Here is a 17,812-nt window from a genome sequence, read left to right on the forward strand (position 1 = left end):
GTAGGAAGGCTAACGATGGCATATCATCTGAAAGGGGAATAGAACACAAAAGTAGGTTATGCTTTGACAATAGGGCATTGGTAAGACATCTGGAGTACTGTGCAGATTATTTAAAGAAAGATATTAATGTGTTGAAAGTAGTTTACAAGAAAGTTTTTTTTCTGAGGACCATGAGTCCTCAAGGGGAGTGAAAACAGAATCTTCAAATAGTTTTATGACAGATTCAATAATTCTTCATAAGTACTTTGTTATGGGGGAAGGAAATGTTATTGTGGATTGATCTGGGGTTAGGGTTGCAATCAAATCAGCCATGAAGGTTTGAATGCTGAGTGGCCATCCTGCTAAGTCGTATGTTCACCTGGAACAACTGAGAAATATCAAGTACTTGCATGAAGACATTTAAGAATTGATTATTTTCAAATTTGATTTTATTGCTGTTTGTTGTGCTAGTACATAACATATATTTAAATATCAAGTCAGTAATACCACAAAGTATATGGTTATTGTGAAAAATAGACATTTGGTACAAATGATAACACAATTCAATTATGTATGCACATTTTCCATGTAAGCATAGTTTGAGTTTAAGTGACTATTAACTTGTCAATATGTGTACACATTAGTCATCACAAGTAAAATTCTGCATATTATCAACGCTCTGCAATATTTGTATCCCAGCATGATTAGTGTTATTCTCCTTAATTCTCCTCCCCACCCTTCCCAAATACATACACAATATATTTTGGTTCTTCAAATCCCAAACTCAAGCTTTATGTAGACATTCATCCAGTTGTGAACCTGGGCATTTTCAAAATGTGCAGTCTGCTTTTAAGTGCCCTCTTACTAGACCATACTTATCCCCACCTCCATCACCAAAATGTTTCCTACATAACTCAATGCTCTTTTTCAGTGGTAGTTGGGATGAGCCTAGTGGGAATCGCAGTTTTAGAAGAAAGACTTGGATTTTCTTTTGGTTAAAAAATCAGTTGCACTTTCAATATTCCAGAAAGTCAATACATTTCAGAAGGTACTGATTATTTTAAGATAGTGATCTGTGATTTAAAAAAAAATATTTGGCAGCAAACAGTTGTTAATCATAAATAATATTTTCCATGTTGATTGGGATAAAATATTATTACTGGTCCTATATCTGTATTCTTATTCATCAGAGAGGAAATATTTCCAGAGATGATCGGCAGCACATTTACTCACTTCATCCAATGCAAATGTAGCTAATGAAAAGCAGTCTGAGTAGTTAATTAGTTTAACAAAAGAAATCTGTTTTTATTCATTTACTTCCTTTTGTCCCAATACCCGTCTGCATAATTTCTGAAACATTTCCTTCCTGGTTGCAGCTATTACTTACACATGAATAGTTGTGAGCATCCACAGATAAAGCAAAAGTTTGCAACAAGAGTAGTTGCCTCTTGGAGAAGTTTCCAGCAATTTGGAATCGGTTCTTCAGAGTTTGGAAGCATAAGAATAAACACTGGTGGATTATGTTGCTTGCGGTTTGTGTCAAATGAAAACCATTCCAACCTAGTTTAGTGGATGCATTTGAGTTTGAAATATTCCTCTGCAGTAAGAATTTTCCACATCTTGATTCCCTTATATTGTATTTATTCCTGGATGGTTTGTCACGTAACATACTTGCACTGCATTGTCCTTAATGTTAAATATCAAATTCCAGGTTTGCATTTATGGTTAAGAATCCTTCCAGTAGACAGGGCAGGGGAAGTAGATTGATAAAACTGGCTCCATCTCCTGATGTACCAAAAATTCGGAGCAAGGTAAACATCTCTGGTGGGGAACAGTAACAGGTGGGGAAAAAAGACTACACGGAACCACATTCCCACAGCAACTCCCACCTCCACTGAAAAAAACATCTGCCTTCTTACTGGAGCCTGAGCACACTTTTTAAACCCATCCTTCATTTGAATCCTGTCTGAATTAATGGGATGGGAATCTTGTACATGAGCTTTAATGAGACCAAATCTGCATTGATGAGATCAAATCTGGAGTATGGTGTACAATTTTGGTCGCCCAATTATAGGAAGGATGTCAACAAAATAGAGAGAGTACAGAGGAGATTTACTAGAATGTTGCCTGGGTTTCAACAACTAAGTTACAGAGATAGGTTGAATAAGTTAGGTCTTTATTCTCTGGAGCACAGAAGGTTAAGGGGGGACTTGATAGAGGTCTTTAAAATGATGAGAGGGATAGACAGAGTTGATGTGATCAAGCTTTTCCCTTTGAGAATAGGGAAGATTCAAACAAGAGGACATGACTTCAGAATAAAGGGACAGAAGTTTAGGGGTAACATGAGGGGGAACTTCTTTACTCAAGAGTGATAGCGGTGTGGAATGAGCTTCCAGTGGAAGTGGTGGCGGCAGGTTCGTTGGTATCATTTAAAAATATATTGGATAGGCATATGGATGAGAAGGGAATGGAGGGTTATGGTATGAGTGCAGGCAGGTGGGACTAAGGGAAAAAAGTTGTTCGGCACGGACTTGTAGGGCCGAGATGGCCTGTTTCCGTGCTGTAATTGTTATATGTTGTTATATGTTATATGTTAATGTCATTAAAATCAATTTGTTATCTACAAAAGTTTTCATAATTTTTCTTTAATTTCATTAAACCAATGAACTACAAAAATAGTTAAGGGCTAAGATCAAACGTTATATAATATACATTATGAACTTTTACATTAAAAAGTGAACTGCAGACTGTAATTTAGCTTCATACCTGCACATTCTACCTTGCATTACTAAACTAATCATTAAAAAATAATATAGTGGAAATCCACACGTCAGCTAAACTGAATAGCCATGCAGCATGGAAATGGGCCCTTCAGCACTAAAGTGCCACACTGACCAAGATGCCCCATCTACACTATTCCCACCTAACTGCATTTGGCCCATATCCTTCTTAACCGTTCCTATCGATGGACTTGTTCAGTGGTTTTCTGATGGAAATAAGCTTGAAAAATGGTGGTAAATTGAAAACCCATTATTTATTAAATATAGGAAAATAATCCGTCAGTTGAGCAAAAAAATTAGTTAGCAATTGTACAGAATGTTGTAAAGTAGCATTAAAAAAACGAACACCAGCAAAACATTCTACTACAGTGTCACTTAACGTGTTCAGCTGTGGGAAATTAAAAACCGTGGTACTGAAAACAGCAACCCAGTATTCCTTAAACAAAATGCTCTGTAGTAACAAGAGGAATAAAAATATAACTGTAATTATAAGTCTTGGAGAAAATCCTTTTTGCTTGATATACATTGCAATACGTTTATTCCAGTGGATTTCCAAAAAATCTGTTGTTTGCAGAATTGGTGCTTCTTTAATACGGCCGACTGTGACCTTGGACCATTTCTCAGTCAGAAATTGTTGTGTCGGTGAGTGCACATTCAACGGGTGAATGACTGGAAGCTGCGTTTTCATCAATGCGTTTGCTCTCTGCCGGAATGTGTGAATTTTCTCCAGGTACATCAAGGGATCCTCTTCCTCTTCTACATATGTGCTGAATGTGATAAGGTTGCGTTGCTCTTCCTTAAATTCCTTCATTTTCTGAATTAGTGGATCGTATTCATTTGCGATTTTTAAGTTGGCATCGGCTAAGATTGCCAGAAGAGCATGCTTTTTTGTTTCTATAGTTTTTTGAAGATCTTCAAAATATTGGTTGACAATCACTTTATCATCTTGAAGTATGTGTTCAGCTTGCAATTTCTGATGCTCCAGTTTTTCGATGAACATGGATAAGTCTGCCCAATATTTATCAGTAAGCTGGTCAACAAGTTTGCCAGCTTGCTCCTTTTCTTTAACATAAGCATTGTGGAGATTATCAACGGAATGACTTTGATGCTGGCCCACTGTTAAGCAATGACCACACACCAGTTTACGATCCAACAAACAGAACATGTTTAATGGCTGCTGGTGTTCTGGGCATTTGGGAGACTTAGGTTGTTCTTTCTGATATTTCTCAATAATTCCTATCAGTGAAAAGTTTATAGGTAAAGAGACAATGCCCATGGCTGGGAGATCCACAACACTCCTACAAGTTGGACATTTCAGTGGGATCTTCGGAGGTCGCCAAATGGAGACATTTCCCGATTCGTAGATAATAGTCTCCAAACATGTTCTACAAAAGGTGTGAGAACAAGGCAACACGCGAGGGTCTTCAAAGATAGAGTAACATACGGAACAAGTTAAGTCCTCTTCAAAATTATCCATATTTACCTGCAATTAAAGAATTAAAACTCATCAGCAGCTGATGTGATTAAAATCATAAGCTTCCCCCATCTCAAAGCATTTCCCAGAAGGAAAAATAAGCCAATGAGAACAGAAATTAATGACAATTTGTTCAAACTTTTAAGAAGGTTAAAGCCAAAACTCTATCATCACTAAGTGGGTCGCAGGAAAGATGTTTGCAAGATGACGGATGCGAAAGAGGGCGAGGCTGAAAGAATTTTCTGAAAGTTTATCAAGGCGACAATTTCAATTCCCTCAAAAATAGGTTTACGAATCGAGTGAAAAGTAACTGCAGTTTGCCACACACCCCAGTGAAACAAAAGGCAATTAGCATTTCGGAGGAAGATTTTTAAAATCAACATAAACATGCAGAAACAAAGAGAAACAAAGGAGAAAATATTCTGGCTACATGAAGTTTAATACCGTGTAGTTTTAAATCTCCTGCATAACAATACGTAATCATGATTAAAATCCTCACTGAGCCGTTGGTAGCCAGAGTGTGAACTCAAGGATCATCACTCACTGAAGGGTCTCCACCCAAAACGTCGCCCATTCCTTCTCTCCAGAGATGCTGTTTGTCCCACTGAGTTACTCCAGCTTTTTTGTGTCTATCACCGCTCACTTATTTGCAATTCCTTGTTTGAAATAAATGAGACATTTCCTCAGTTTCTGATTTGACGGGGTTGTGAAGAGCATTTTACAAATGCAAGTCCTAGTCCTATTTTATCAACAAACAAGCTAAGGCAATGAAGACCATGCCATTCATGGTGTATGCACAAGCCTCATTAATACTCCTGAAATGCATCCTCACACGTTTATCAGGATTAAACTCTGTCTTGCCACCATCACCACGCTCTCTCCACACTGTCAACAACTCCAGCAATCTTTCACATTTCCAGATCATGTCCCCTACATTAATATTCAAATAATTCCCATACTACAAATAGCAAGCACCCCTGCACCGATTCCTGGGACTAAATATAATTTGCCATATTTCTGCTTAATAGGCAGGGTTATCTATTCCTTCCTAATCTTCCAACATTCCTTTATATTTTACCATGTTTATCCCATTCAGTATTTCATGCTCATCCTCAACTGCAGCACTAGCATCCTCTTAAAGACAACTGCAGACTGTTCATTATCCATATCCTCCACCTTCAGGTTACTGTTTTTAATCTCTAATGATTATTCTCATGCAATTTGTGCACACACATTAAAATCTCCTTGGATTTTATATTGTGCATAATACTCTACTTCATTTCTGTTCGTTTCATTTCTATACATTCAAACATCCTATTTGGCTTTCCACTGTGTTCAATTTTTGGTATCTCACATACGTTTGCATAGCCTTACCATACCTCTCCATATGGCAGCTCCACCTTGTGGGAATATCTGCCCTAAACAGCCCAAGTATTCTTGAATCCCACCCTTTGCTCTGGGATGGATTTAACTTCCAATAGCTAATCCCACTCTACAGTAAACCAAGTAAGCTGTCTCCAACTCGGACCGTTTACGCCATTGTTCTCTTTCAAAACAATGCTAATTCTTACCAAAGTCTAAATTAAAAGTGCCATGTCTCTGATGTTGTCACTTTACCCAGCTTCAGTTCTTAGTGCTAAATCCAGAATTGCACCCCCCCCCCCCCTCCCAAACCTAGGAAAGTGGGATTGCTATGCATCAGCTATAATAGGTATACAAAAATGCTTGAGAAACTCAGCGGGTGCAGCAGCATCTATGGAGCGAAGGAAATAGGCAACGTTTCGGCCCGAAACGTTGCCTATTTCCGTCGCTCCATAGATGCTGCTGCACCCGCTGAGTTTCGCCAGCATTTTTGTATACCTTCGATTTTCCAGCATCTGCAGTTCCTTCGTAAAAGCTATAATAGGTGTCTGAAGTACACTTTACATTTCTGCATCTTCTATACCTTTCTTGCTGACTGTAGAGAATGTGGAAATTACCACCTCAGAGCTTATCATTTTCTAACTCTTTAAACCTCCATACAGACCATCAGGCCCTTTTCTATCTGGCTGGCACGGATGTAGCCCACGCTAGCAAGGACATGTGATTTCTGATCCTTATCTCAATTTCATCCCAATTCAACATTCCATTAATTTGCACCAACTCTTCTATACATAATTGAAACGTGCGCATGGTTATGTTGCAATAAACCACAAAAGAGAATAGACATATAGCATGTTTGATCTAAAGTGAAATTTCGCTTCTAGTTCAAAGCTACTGCCTCACTCCCATACCCCATCTAGCCCAAGAACAGCGTACAACCATAGGTTTGGATGATATGTCTCTTGTATTTGGATGTCAATGTCCATTCATCAACAATATTAAACATGGACTGATCATGATCTGCAGAAAGGGTTTAACCAAAATCGTCATCTACTCCTTTTCTCCAGAGATGCTGCCTGATCGGCTATGTTACTTCAACATGTTGTGCCTATCTGCGGTGTAAACCAGTGCCTGCAGTTCCTTCTGATACATGGACCGATCGATCATCTGCCCAACTGCTATTTCTTGGAGTTTTCTAAAGACAGGCTGCTATATTTTTACATTACACTTTAAAAAGTAGTTCATTAGCTGTAATGGTTTAGGTTTATTATTGTCACATGTACCGAGGTACAGTGAAAAGCTTTGTTTTGCATGCTACCGAACAGATCAGACAATAGAGAGAATCATGTCCTACATGGATAAGACAGGTTTGGAGGGCTATGGACCAAATGCAGGCAGGTGGGTCTAGTGTAGCTGTGACATGTTGGCAGGTGTGGACAAGTTGGGCCAAAGGGTCTGTTTCCACACTGTATATCTCCATGACTATGTCAAACTCGAGTACGAAAGAGCAACTGGGCAAATACAGTTCAGAATATAATTCTTAACATTGTTGCGCATCAGTTCCATTGACAAAGCTCAATATCCACAATTGGGTAGAGGTGAATTGGACAATGCCCCATTCAGAAGCCTAATACAAAGGGGGTAGAAGCTGTTCCTCGGTCTGGTGGTGCACGCCTTTATGAGTCATACAGCATGTAAGCAAAGCCTTCAGACCAACTTGCCCATGCTGACTAGGTTTTATAACTGAGTTAGTCCAATTTGCCTGCATTTGGCACGAATCTTTCTGAACCCTTCCTATCCCTCTGAATCCTTCCTGTCAAAGTACCCGTCCAAATTTTGCTAATGCACCACCCCCTTGGTTCACTTGGCCGCATGTCCCATATACCTATCACCCTCTGCGTGAAGAAATTACCCCTCAGGTCCCTTAGGGACATTCTGAAAGGGATATTGAAGATACTTTATGATGCAAGTAAACTATGTTAAATAAATTAAGCGACTTTGAGTCCTTGAAAAGCGCTATACAAATAAAATGTATTATTATTAAATAACCCACTAAAGTGTCATAAGGACAATGTTGCACAGCAACTATTTTGTAACAGACTGAAATACAAATCAAACTAGCCCACGGATCCATACTGCAACAGATATGTACTTATGGAAAGGCACATCATAGAGACAAATCACATTTGAAGATACCTTGATATTTGTAAATTACAATTATTACCTCAAAGTAAGCAGAAATACAAGCTTTCCCTATTTTTTTTAATTTGAATTATTATGTATATAATGCTTTATCTATGACAAAGATGCTGGGCAACTCAGGCCTGTAAGTTGTATGGCACAGAAGGTAGTTGAGGCCAGTTCATTGGCTATATATAAGAGGAGTTAGATGTGGCTAAAGGGATCAGGGGGTATGGAGAGAAGGCAGGTACAGGATACTGAGTTGGATGATCAGCCATGATATTGAATAGCGGTGCAGGCTCGAAGGGCCGAATGGCCTACTCCTGCACCTATTTTCTATGTTTCTATAAAGTTCCATATCATATGAGATGACCTTTAGCCTTTCCTGACGTCCGCTGAGCGAGGGCTATATGTATATATGTATGTAGTTTGTTTGTTTATACTATTCTTATAACAAATGTAAAGCACTTTGGCCAACGAGAGTTGTTTTTTAAATGTGCTATATAAATAAATGTGACTTGACTTGACTTAGTCAAGTCACTTAGAACTAATCTATTCTATGTTAACCATTTTAACAAGAGGAGCTTTTAACCCAGATTTATCAACTCATGTATATGTGCCTATTGCAAAATTCCGTTGTGGGTTCTACAAAATTACATTGAAACTATTTTTATGATTTTTAAAAATAATAATTTGTACATTTTCCAAACTGAATGGATCTAGTTTAAAGTATTAACCCCTCACAATTCCATTAGTAACTATTTCATAAACAGCAAAACGCAAAGTGTTGGTGGAATTAATCAGGCCAGGAAGCATCAGTGGAGGGAATGGACAGTTGATGTTTCTGGTCAGTTTGGAGAATGGTCCTGACCTGAAATGTCGTCTGGCCATTCCTTCCCTCCCTAGTTGTTGTTTTACCCTCCTGAGTTCCTCCAGCACTATATTTTGCTCAAGGTTCCAGCGTCCGCAATTTCTCATGTACCCATGCTATAAATCGGTCAAGGCTTTTGGACCAAAGCAGGGAAAACAGCTGAGGCCAAGTCTGTCATTATCTAACTTCTATAGTTGTCTATTTGGCATGTATGAACCATAAACACCAGCACAGATCAATTACACCAAGTCCTGTTTTTCTCCCGTATGTTTTATTTAACATGTAAAATGGATATTGACCTGCACTTATTGAAGTCAACCTCTAATCATACATGCATTGAAAAGTGATACAGCATCACTACGAGATCAATATAACATTAGTTTGTTCCAATCTGCAGTCACTTATAGAATCATTTGGGGAATTTAAATTAATATGTTTTTGACACCTGCTGTTCCAAAGCAATGTGCTGCCTAAAGCAGTAACTCAGGAGCAATTTATCAGTATCATTTTCTACGCCATTGCTTTTATGACATGAAAGATTAGTTTTGTGTGTGTAGCGATAAATGTTATTGGAGAAATTCTGTCCCCAAATCGATAAGGACTCACACAGTGTTATGTAGTCAGAAAATCTGTGTCTGGAAAATATAATCAGTATACAATTATCAGTTTTACCAAGTGGGCTCAGATTTGGTTTCATGAGATTTGAAATTTAAGGCGAGTAATGGTGACAGGGCAAATTCACAGGGAAATAATAGCAAATAATTATTTCTGGTTCTTGAGAAGCTGCTTGTTATCTGCTGGCCTAGATTCAACTACAAATACAATTATGTTGAAATCTGCCTTTATACAAATACAAAGGAGCTTTGTAAAAACATCAAGCGTGTTCAGGAGCCTCCCTTAGCTTAAATGTTGCCACATCGAAATATAATCGATGTTATAGCTAAGTTAAGAAGAGAAGGCACACCACAATTTGTTAGGAAAGTTTAACCTGGCAAACAGTTGAACTGTTTTCCTAGGAAATCCTTTTATAACAACAGACATATACTGGTGGTTCTAAATTTAATAAAAGCCCTGGTCAATTGTATGTAAGAAGGAACTACAGATGCTGGTTTACACCGATGATGTTGGGTCAGGCAGCATCTCTGGAGAAAAGGAAAAGGTGATATTTCGGGTCGAGGTCCTTCGTCAGACTAAAAGTCAGGGAGATTCAGTCTGATGAAGCATCTCGATTTGAAATGTCATCTATTCCTTGGTCATTTGTAATTCTATTAGACACGGCTTCATCCCTTATTCCTAATTATGCATTTCAAAGATGTGGACTTCAAAAATGTCACAGGATATTTATACACAATTCTCTCCCGATGAAAAGTGACAAGCCCATTTTCGTAAGAATACAGGAAAAAAAATATCTGTAGCAATTGTTGACATAGTTTGTGTTTCCGTAATGAATATAGCAGTGCCATTGTTTCACTGCTTTTCTTGACAGAGGAGAAAGTGGGCTGAGTCCACGGGACACGACTCTGGCCTTGCCCCTGACATCTGACAAAGATAGGTAAAGAAATCGTTAAGCAGATTCAATATGTGAAGTTTTATTCTTCAGCATTGTTGGATGGAGTGGAAAAGTAACATGAGAATCTCCACACTGAATGTGATTCCAGAAGAGAGTGAGATGGTGGCATTGAAAAGTAACAGCTTTGCAGAAATTATGAGAACACAACTTTGTATTGACAGAATGTGCAGGTTGAAAGCATCTTGAATGCCAGAATGGTATAACAGAATGGTATATTTTTTTAATCTATTGAACTACATAAATTCCTGGCCTACAGCCCCATAACTGCTCATTTGATTTGGTGTCTGTTGAAATCAAAGTGTTCTGTAGCATTATTGTTACAAACAGGCAAAAATAAAATAAAAATACTATCGTGAAACTTTTTATTCAGTGAGTGAACTTTGGGCACCACTGACAAGGGTGATGTCCATTCTAGTCGCCCTTCAGAAGATTATGATGAGATCCACATGAATTGCTGCAATCCCTGTGGTGAAGACACTTCCTTAGTACTGTTACATAGAAACATAGAAAATAGGTGCAGGAGTAGGCCATTCGGCCCTTCGAGCCTGCACCGCCATTCAATATGATCATGGCTGATCATCCAACTCAGTATCCTGTACCTGCCTTCTCCCCGTACCCCCTGATCCCTCTAGCCACATCTAACTCCCTCTTAAATATAGCCAATGAACTGGCCTCAACTACTTTCTGTGGCAGGGAATTCCACAGATTCATCACTCTGTGTGAATTTTTTTTTTCTCATCCCGGTCCTAAAAGACTTCCCCCTTATCCTTAAACTGTGACCCCTTGTTCTGGACTTCCCCAACAATCTTCTTGCATCTAGCCTGTCCAACCGCTTAAGAATTTTGTAAGTTACTATAAGATCCCCCCTCAATCTTCTAAATTCTAACGAGTACAAGCCAAATCTATCCAGTCTTTCTTCATTTGAAAGCCCTGCCATCCCAGGAATCTCCTCTGAACCTTCTCTGTACTCCCTCTGTTGGGTTGGTTGTTCCAGAATTTAAAATTAGTGAAGACATAGAGAGGATAGACGGTGTGAACCTTTTTATCAAAGATTAGAGGACATAACTTTAAGGTAAAAGGGGCAAGTTATTTTATGCAGAGGATGGTGGGTGCCTGGAACATAGTGGTGGAGGCAGATACGAAAGTGGCTTTCAGATAGGCACATTGATATGGAGGGATTGAATTGAATTGAATACCTTTATTGTCATTCAGACCTTATGGTCTGAACGAAATTTCGTGCCTGCAGTCATACATACAATCATACAATAATAAACAACAATAAACACAAATTAACACCACCACAGTGTATCCTCCAAGCACCTCCTCACTGTGGTGGAGGCAAAAATCTTAGGGTTACCGTCTCTTCCCTCCTCTTCTCCCTCTGCGCTGAGGCGATTCCACACCGGGCGATGGCCCAACAGTCCCGCGGCTCACCGAACCCCGCGAACGGGCCGGTTCAAACACCGCGGCCCGGGGGTGGTCGAAGCTGCCGCCCTCCAGTCCAGCACACGCAGCCGCTGGCCCGCGGCTGAACCCAGGACTCAGGTCACCGCCGCCAGAACGCCGTCCCAGCCACCGGAGCACCATTCCAGCCCCGAGCCGGATCGCCCTCACGTGAGTACCGTTCTCCCTCGGGCTGGGCCACTCCGACGGGAGTGCCGTTCCACCCTCGGGCTGGGCCACTCCGACGGGAGTGCCGTTCCACCCTCGGGCTGGGCCACTCCGACGGGAGTGCCGCTCCTCCCTCGGGCTGGGCCACTCCGACGGGAGTGCCGTTGCACCCTCGGGCTGGGCCACTCCGACGGGAGTGCCGTTCCTCCCTCGGGCTGGGCCACTCCGACGGGCCACAGCCCCTCACGGGAGAGTCTCTCAGCCCCTCGCCAGGCCGCTCTCACGAGAGCGCAGTTCCAGCCCCGAGCTGGGCCGCCCTCACGGGAGCGAGCTCAGGGCGAGTCCAGTCAGCTGCCTCCAGAGTCCCGAGGTCGCCAGCTGCGCCATTAGGCCTCAGCGTAGACGGAGGCAGAGAAGGGGGATACGACAAAAAGGTCGTATTCCCCCGAAGGGAGAGACAGCAAGCCCCGTTTCACCCCCCACCCCCCCCCCACCCACATAAACACGACCTAAAAACCAAAAACGTAACTAGACAAAACGAAAAAAACAACACAAAAAAGTAAAAGACAAACGGACTGCAGGCGAGCCGCAGCCATTCCCAGCGCCGCCACTTCCGGCCCGGTATGGTCACATGCAGGCAGATGAGATTAATTTAGCTTGGCATCGTGTTTGTCACAGACATTATGGGCTGAAGGGCTTATTCCTGTGCTGTACCTTTCCATGTTCTATGTCTATGAATGGTTATATATTTTCCATAAAGAATGGTGATCACCGGCTCTGATCTCCCCACCATCGAAGGGATTTACTGGAGTCGCTGCCTCAAAAAGGCAGCCAGCATCATCAGACGCATACCACCCTGGCCACGCACTCATTTCACCCCTGCCATCGGGAAGAAGGTACAGGAGCCTGAAAACTGTAACGTCCAGGTTCAGGAACAGTTTCTTCTCTACAGCCATGATGCTGTTAAACACAATAACCTCAAATAAGCTCTGTACTATAGAGACTATTATTGTTATTATTGCGATATTATTGTTTGTGTGCGTGTGTGTGTATATATATATATATATGTGTGTGTGTGTGTGAGTCTATATACATGTATGTGTGTGTATTTATGAGTCGTGTATATCTACACACATTGATTTTTTTTCTCTCTCGTTTATTATATTGTTCACAGTGTACTATGTTTACATATTCTGTTGTGCTGCTGCAAGTGAGAATTTCATTGCTGCCACTGCTTTAGTCTTCCACAATTCTGGGAGGAGCAAGTATCAACATTACACTTACCTGCAAGCGAGTTGGGGACAGGATGTCAGGGAAGATTGCTCTGGGGTCATTCACCAACCAGCTGATTCACAACCACAGCCCACAATAATTTGACAAATCCTTCATTGTACTTCGTAATATTTCTATGTCACCATGTGCTAGGTATATTTAAAAAAAACACAACAATACATGAAAATCAAAAAAACTGCAGAAGCTTGAAATATGAAATAAAAACAGAGAATGTTGAAAACGCACTGTCGATCTTGGGCCTCTTTCTATTTCCAAAAATGTAACAATATTAAGTAGTGGTCCAGGTTCTCGTGTTGTCATTCGTAACAATGCCCATAGTTAAACCCTGGATTACAGCCTTTAAAACAATGGTTGAGAAAAGATTTCATCAGTCACCTCAGTTTTGTTTTGTCCACAAATTCTAGGTTAGCCAGAAGCATTTGTTTATAAAACACAGTTATGATTGTTCTGGAGGTAGCAAGATCTCTCCCTCTCTCAGGACTCGAGGGCCTGAGCTGTAGGGAAAAGTTGAGCAGGCTAGGACTTTATTCCTTAGAGCACAGGAATATGGGGGGGTGATCTTATAGAGGTGTACAACAATCTGGGAGGAATAGATAGGCTGAATGCACAGAATATTTTGAAGATAACAACAGGACATAGGTTTAAGGTGAGGGGGACATCTATAAACATCTAATAGAAACACAAGGGGTAACTTTTGTATAGTCAAAGGGTGGTGGGTATATGGAACAAGCTGCCAGATGGGGGTAGTTGAGGCAGGTACTATCATAACGTTTAAGAGACATATGGGCAGCTACATTGATAAGATAGGTCTAGAGGTTTATGGGCCCAGGGCGCGCAGGTGAGACTAGTATACATGGGGCATGTTGGGCCGAAGGATCTGAATCTGACAATCCTTTGGATAGGCGCGATAACGAATGTGACGTGCAGCGTGCTTTGCGATTTATTTGCAGTCTAATTAGGGATTCTCGTTGTCGCGAGTTCACCTCTCTAAAATATTCGCCTACGCACGTTTACCAACGAATGGATAGCACTTCATTGGTAAACGCTCGGCTCGGGGTTCCCGAAACGAGTGCCTGCAACGTTTGAGCGGGTGTGGAAATGAGCAGATCTGGGCAGCAGAGCGAGGAGGAGGGCGCCACGAGGTAGAGAGATGAACAATAGATAGATCACTCACCGTGCAGGAGGAAAGCGCGGCGCCCTCGGGGTCTGTGCTGCAAACGCCGAGGAATCGCAATGAACCATGTCCGCCTCGCCAGCTCTGCAACTCCCAACTCGTTTGGCAGCGCGCATGTCTGGAAAAATACCCCCCTTTTATTTCAAAAAGCAGCGAATAGCCGAGCCTGATGCAAAGATTTGAATCCGAAAAGCGCTGAACTTAACTGTGGGCAGCAAACAAAGGCGAGGAGCGCGGCAAACGGAGCGGCGCTTCCAATGTTGCCACTCCCGGACACAAAGTTACATTTCAGTTGCAGGGGACGTTGCAAACAAGGCGCACCCACCCCCGCCACCCAGTTGTCGTTCTCGTCGTTTGCATTTTAATTCATCATTTATAATAAAAACCTTTCTCGCTAATGATCCATTAATTATCCAGAAAGTAGGGAACAGATTGGGGTAAAAATGCAGAGGCCTCTACAGGCTTTCACATCTGTCTTTCTTGGCGCCGGCACCGTCCTAAAATTGCTTGAAATTCAATATTTTCTTTCCCCCCCCCGGAATCCTCAAAGCGCTCTCTTAGTTTGTAAGTTAATTTGTGTTTTCTGCAATCTTTGTTCTTTGAACATCCGTGTTTAATGTTAATATTGAGCGACAACGGCCTGTTTTCTTCCCAACTTAAAACGTCAGTGTAGAAACAAATGATCTGCAGATAAGACACAAAAAGCTGGAGTAACTCAGCGGGACAGGCAGCATCAAAGATCATAGAGCGGATCTTTAGGCAGTATCTCTGGAGAGAAGAAATGGGTGATGTTTTGGGTCGAAACCCTTCCTCGACCCGAAATGTCACCCATTCCTTCTCTCCGGAGATGCTGCCTGTCCCGCTGAGTTACTACAGCTTTTTGTGTCTATCTTCGGTTTAAGTTTACACAATGAACTGCAGATGCTGGTTTACCACAAAAAAAAAGACACAAAGTGCTGGATTAACTCAGCGGCACTGGCAGCATCTCTGGTGAACTTGGATAGGCGATGTTTCACCTCGGGACACTTCAATCTCAAACCGCTGGGCCTCTAAACTGGGGGATTGGTCATGCCAACATATCTTCAGGTAGAAGACACTTATAATCTTGGTTCATATTATTTCCTTCACATAGAAACATAGAAAATAGGTGCAGGAGTCGGCCATTCGGCCCTTCGAGCCTGCACCGCCATTCAATATGATCATGGCTGATCATCCAACTCAGTATCCTGTACCTGCCTTCTCTCATAGAAACATAGAAATTAGGTGCAGGAGTAGGCCATTCGGCCCTTCGAGCCTGCACCGCCATTCAATATGATCATGGCTGATCATCCAACTCAGTATCCCGTACCTGCCTTCTCTCCATACCCCCTGATCCCTTTAGCCACATCTAACTCCCTCTTAAATATAGCCAACGGACTGGCCTCAACTACCTTCTGTGGCAGAGAATTCCAGAGATTCACCACTCTCTGTGTGAAAAATGTTTTCCTCATCTAGGTCCTAAAAGATTATCCTTAAACTGTGACCACTTGTTCTGGACTTCTCCAACATCGGAAACAATCTTCCTGCATCTAGCCTGTCCAACCCCTTAAGAATTTTGTACGTTTCTATAAGATCCCCCCTCAATCTTCTAAATTCTAGCGAGTACAAACCGAGTCTATCCAGTCTTTCTTCATATGAAAGTCCTGACATCCCAGGAATCAGTCTGGTGAACCTTCTCTGTACTCCCTCTATGGCAAGAATGTCTTTCCTCAGATTAGGAGACCAAAACTGTACGCAATACTCCAGGTGTGGTCTCACCAAGACCCTGTACAACTGCAGTAGAACCTCCCTGCTCCTATACTCAAATCTTTTTGCTATGAATGCTAACATACCATTCGCCTTCTTCACTGCCTGCTGCAACACCTGTCCCTTCACCTCCCGCCTCGACTCCATTCAAGGACCCAAGCAGTCGTTCCAGGTGCGACAAAGGTTCACCTGTATCTCCTCCAACCTCATCTACTGCATCCGCTGCTCTAGATGTCAGCTGATTTACATCGGGGAGACCAAGCGTAGGTTGGGCGATCGTTTCGCCGAACACCTCCGCTCAGTCCGCAATAACCTACCTGAACTCCCGGTGGCTCAGCACTTCAACTCCCCCTCCCATTCCCAATCCGACCTCTCTGTCCTGGGTCTCCTCCATTGCCAGAGTGAGCAACAGCGGAAATTGGAGGAACAGCACCTCATATTCCGCCTGGGGACCTTGCGTCCGTATGGCATTAACATTGAATTCTCCCAATTTGGCTAGCCCTTGCTGTCTCCTCCCCTTCCTTAACCCTCTAGCTGTCTCCTCCCACCCTCCCATCCGCCCGCCCTCGGGCTCCTCCTCCTCCTCCTCCCATTTTCCTTCTTTCTCCCCACCCCCCATCAGTCTGAAGAAGGGTTTCGGCCCGAAATGTCGCCTATTTCCTTCGCTCCCTAGATGCTGCTGCACCCGCTGAGTTTCCCCAGCAATTTTGTGTACCTTGCCTACTTTTAATGACTGGTGGACCATGACACCCAGGTCTCGTTGCATCTCCCCCTTTCCTAATCGGCCACCATTCAGATAATATTCATATGTTGTGGGCAAGGCTTACTCCAGATATTCCAAAGGTATCAATAGACAATAGGTGCGGGAGTGGGCCATTTGGCCCTTCGAGCCAGCACCGCCATTCAAATGTGATCATGGCTGATCATCCCCAATCAGTACCCTGTTCCTGCCTTCTCCCCATATCCCCTGACTCCGCTATCTGTAAGAGCCCTAACCTCCAGAATCAAATTAGTTTCATCTCTACTAATTAGCTATTTTAAAATTGTACATCAAAAAGCTTGTAAAAATTCACGCGGGTTGAAAATATGAACACGTGAATTAGTGTTCGAATAGGTCTCTCGGCCCCTTAAATTAGCTCCGCCATAAAACAAGATACCTTCAACACAGCATTCCTATGTCGGCTTCCCGACGGTGGGGCCGCGGCTGTGGACTGGGAACGCGGCCGGATGCCTTTATCCGTCTCGATGCCTCCCGGATCGCCGCGTAGAAGCCGGGGTCGGATGAAGCGGCCGACGGGGCCCGGGGCAGCACCACGGAGGCGTGAAGTGGGGCGTCGACAGCGGTGAGGCGGCGATGCTTCGCGGGTCGACGAGAGCCTGGAGGACCACCGTGAGGGGGGGGAAGAGAGGGGAGAACAATAGACAATTTGGGGGGAGGGACAAAGGGCAATAGGGACCCGGCCTGTTTTGTAACTGTCAGCGCCGCAGGTGGCTGCTATTTGTATACATTGTGTATGCAAGCAAAGAATCATTCTCACTGTGCCTAGTCACATGTGACAATAAAATATTCGTATGTAGTCGCAGTAATCTTTCCACCAAAGATCCTTTCCACCCTCTTGCTTTTCAAGTCTCCACCTCCGCCTTAAAATGCAGAGGAAACGGAGCTACAAAGACGCAACCGCCCCCACTTTAAAAAGAACTTTCTTAAATGGCAACATCTCTTGTGATTTTT

General features: G+C 42.5%; 1 protein-coding gene across 5 annotated transcripts; it reads right to left on the reverse strand.

Annotated features, from left to right (window-relative positions):
- Nucleotides 1-410: 410 nt before the first annotated feature.
- Nucleotides 411-14,781, reverse strand: trim59 (tripartite motif containing 59). 5 transcript variants are annotated; one of them, XR_004413751.1, is made up of 4 exons: nucleotides 14,296-14,781; nucleotides 13,113-13,249; nucleotides 2,940-4,242; nucleotides 411-1,536 (listed from the first exon to the last, which is right to left on the reverse strand). XR_004413751.1 is itself a non-coding variant. In XM_033031175.1 (4 exons), exon 4 carries the CDS (start codon nucleotides 4,234-4,236, stop codon nucleotides 3,010-3,012), a length of 1,227 nt encoding a protein of 408 aa, XP_032887066.1. In that variant the 5' UTR covers nucleotides 4,237-4,242; nucleotides 13,113-13,249; nucleotides 13,347-13,458; nucleotides 14,296-14,383; the 3' UTR covers nucleotides 2,609-3,009. The 5 variants fall into 5 exon arrangements, 4 of the variants coding, with proteins under 4 accessions (XP_032887066.1, XP_032887065.1, XP_032887068.1 ...); XM_033031175.1 differs by lacking the exon at nucleotides 411-1,536 and adding an exon at nucleotides 13,347-13,458 and having other exon boundaries at nucleotides 2,609-4,242; nucleotides 14,296-14,383; XM_033031174.1 differs by lacking the exon at nucleotides 411-1,536 and having other exon boundaries at nucleotides 2,609-4,242; nucleotides 14,296-14,780.
- Nucleotides 14,782-17,812: the final 3,031 nt, after the last annotated feature.

Source organism: Amblyraja radiata, chromosome 13 (assembly GCF_010909765.2).
Source record: "Amblyraja radiata isolate CabotCenter1 chromosome 13, sAmbRad1.1.pri, whole genome shotgun sequence".
Lineage (NCBI taxonomy): Eukaryota > Metazoa > Chordata > Chondrichthyes > Rajiformes > Rajidae > Amblyraja > Amblyraja radiata.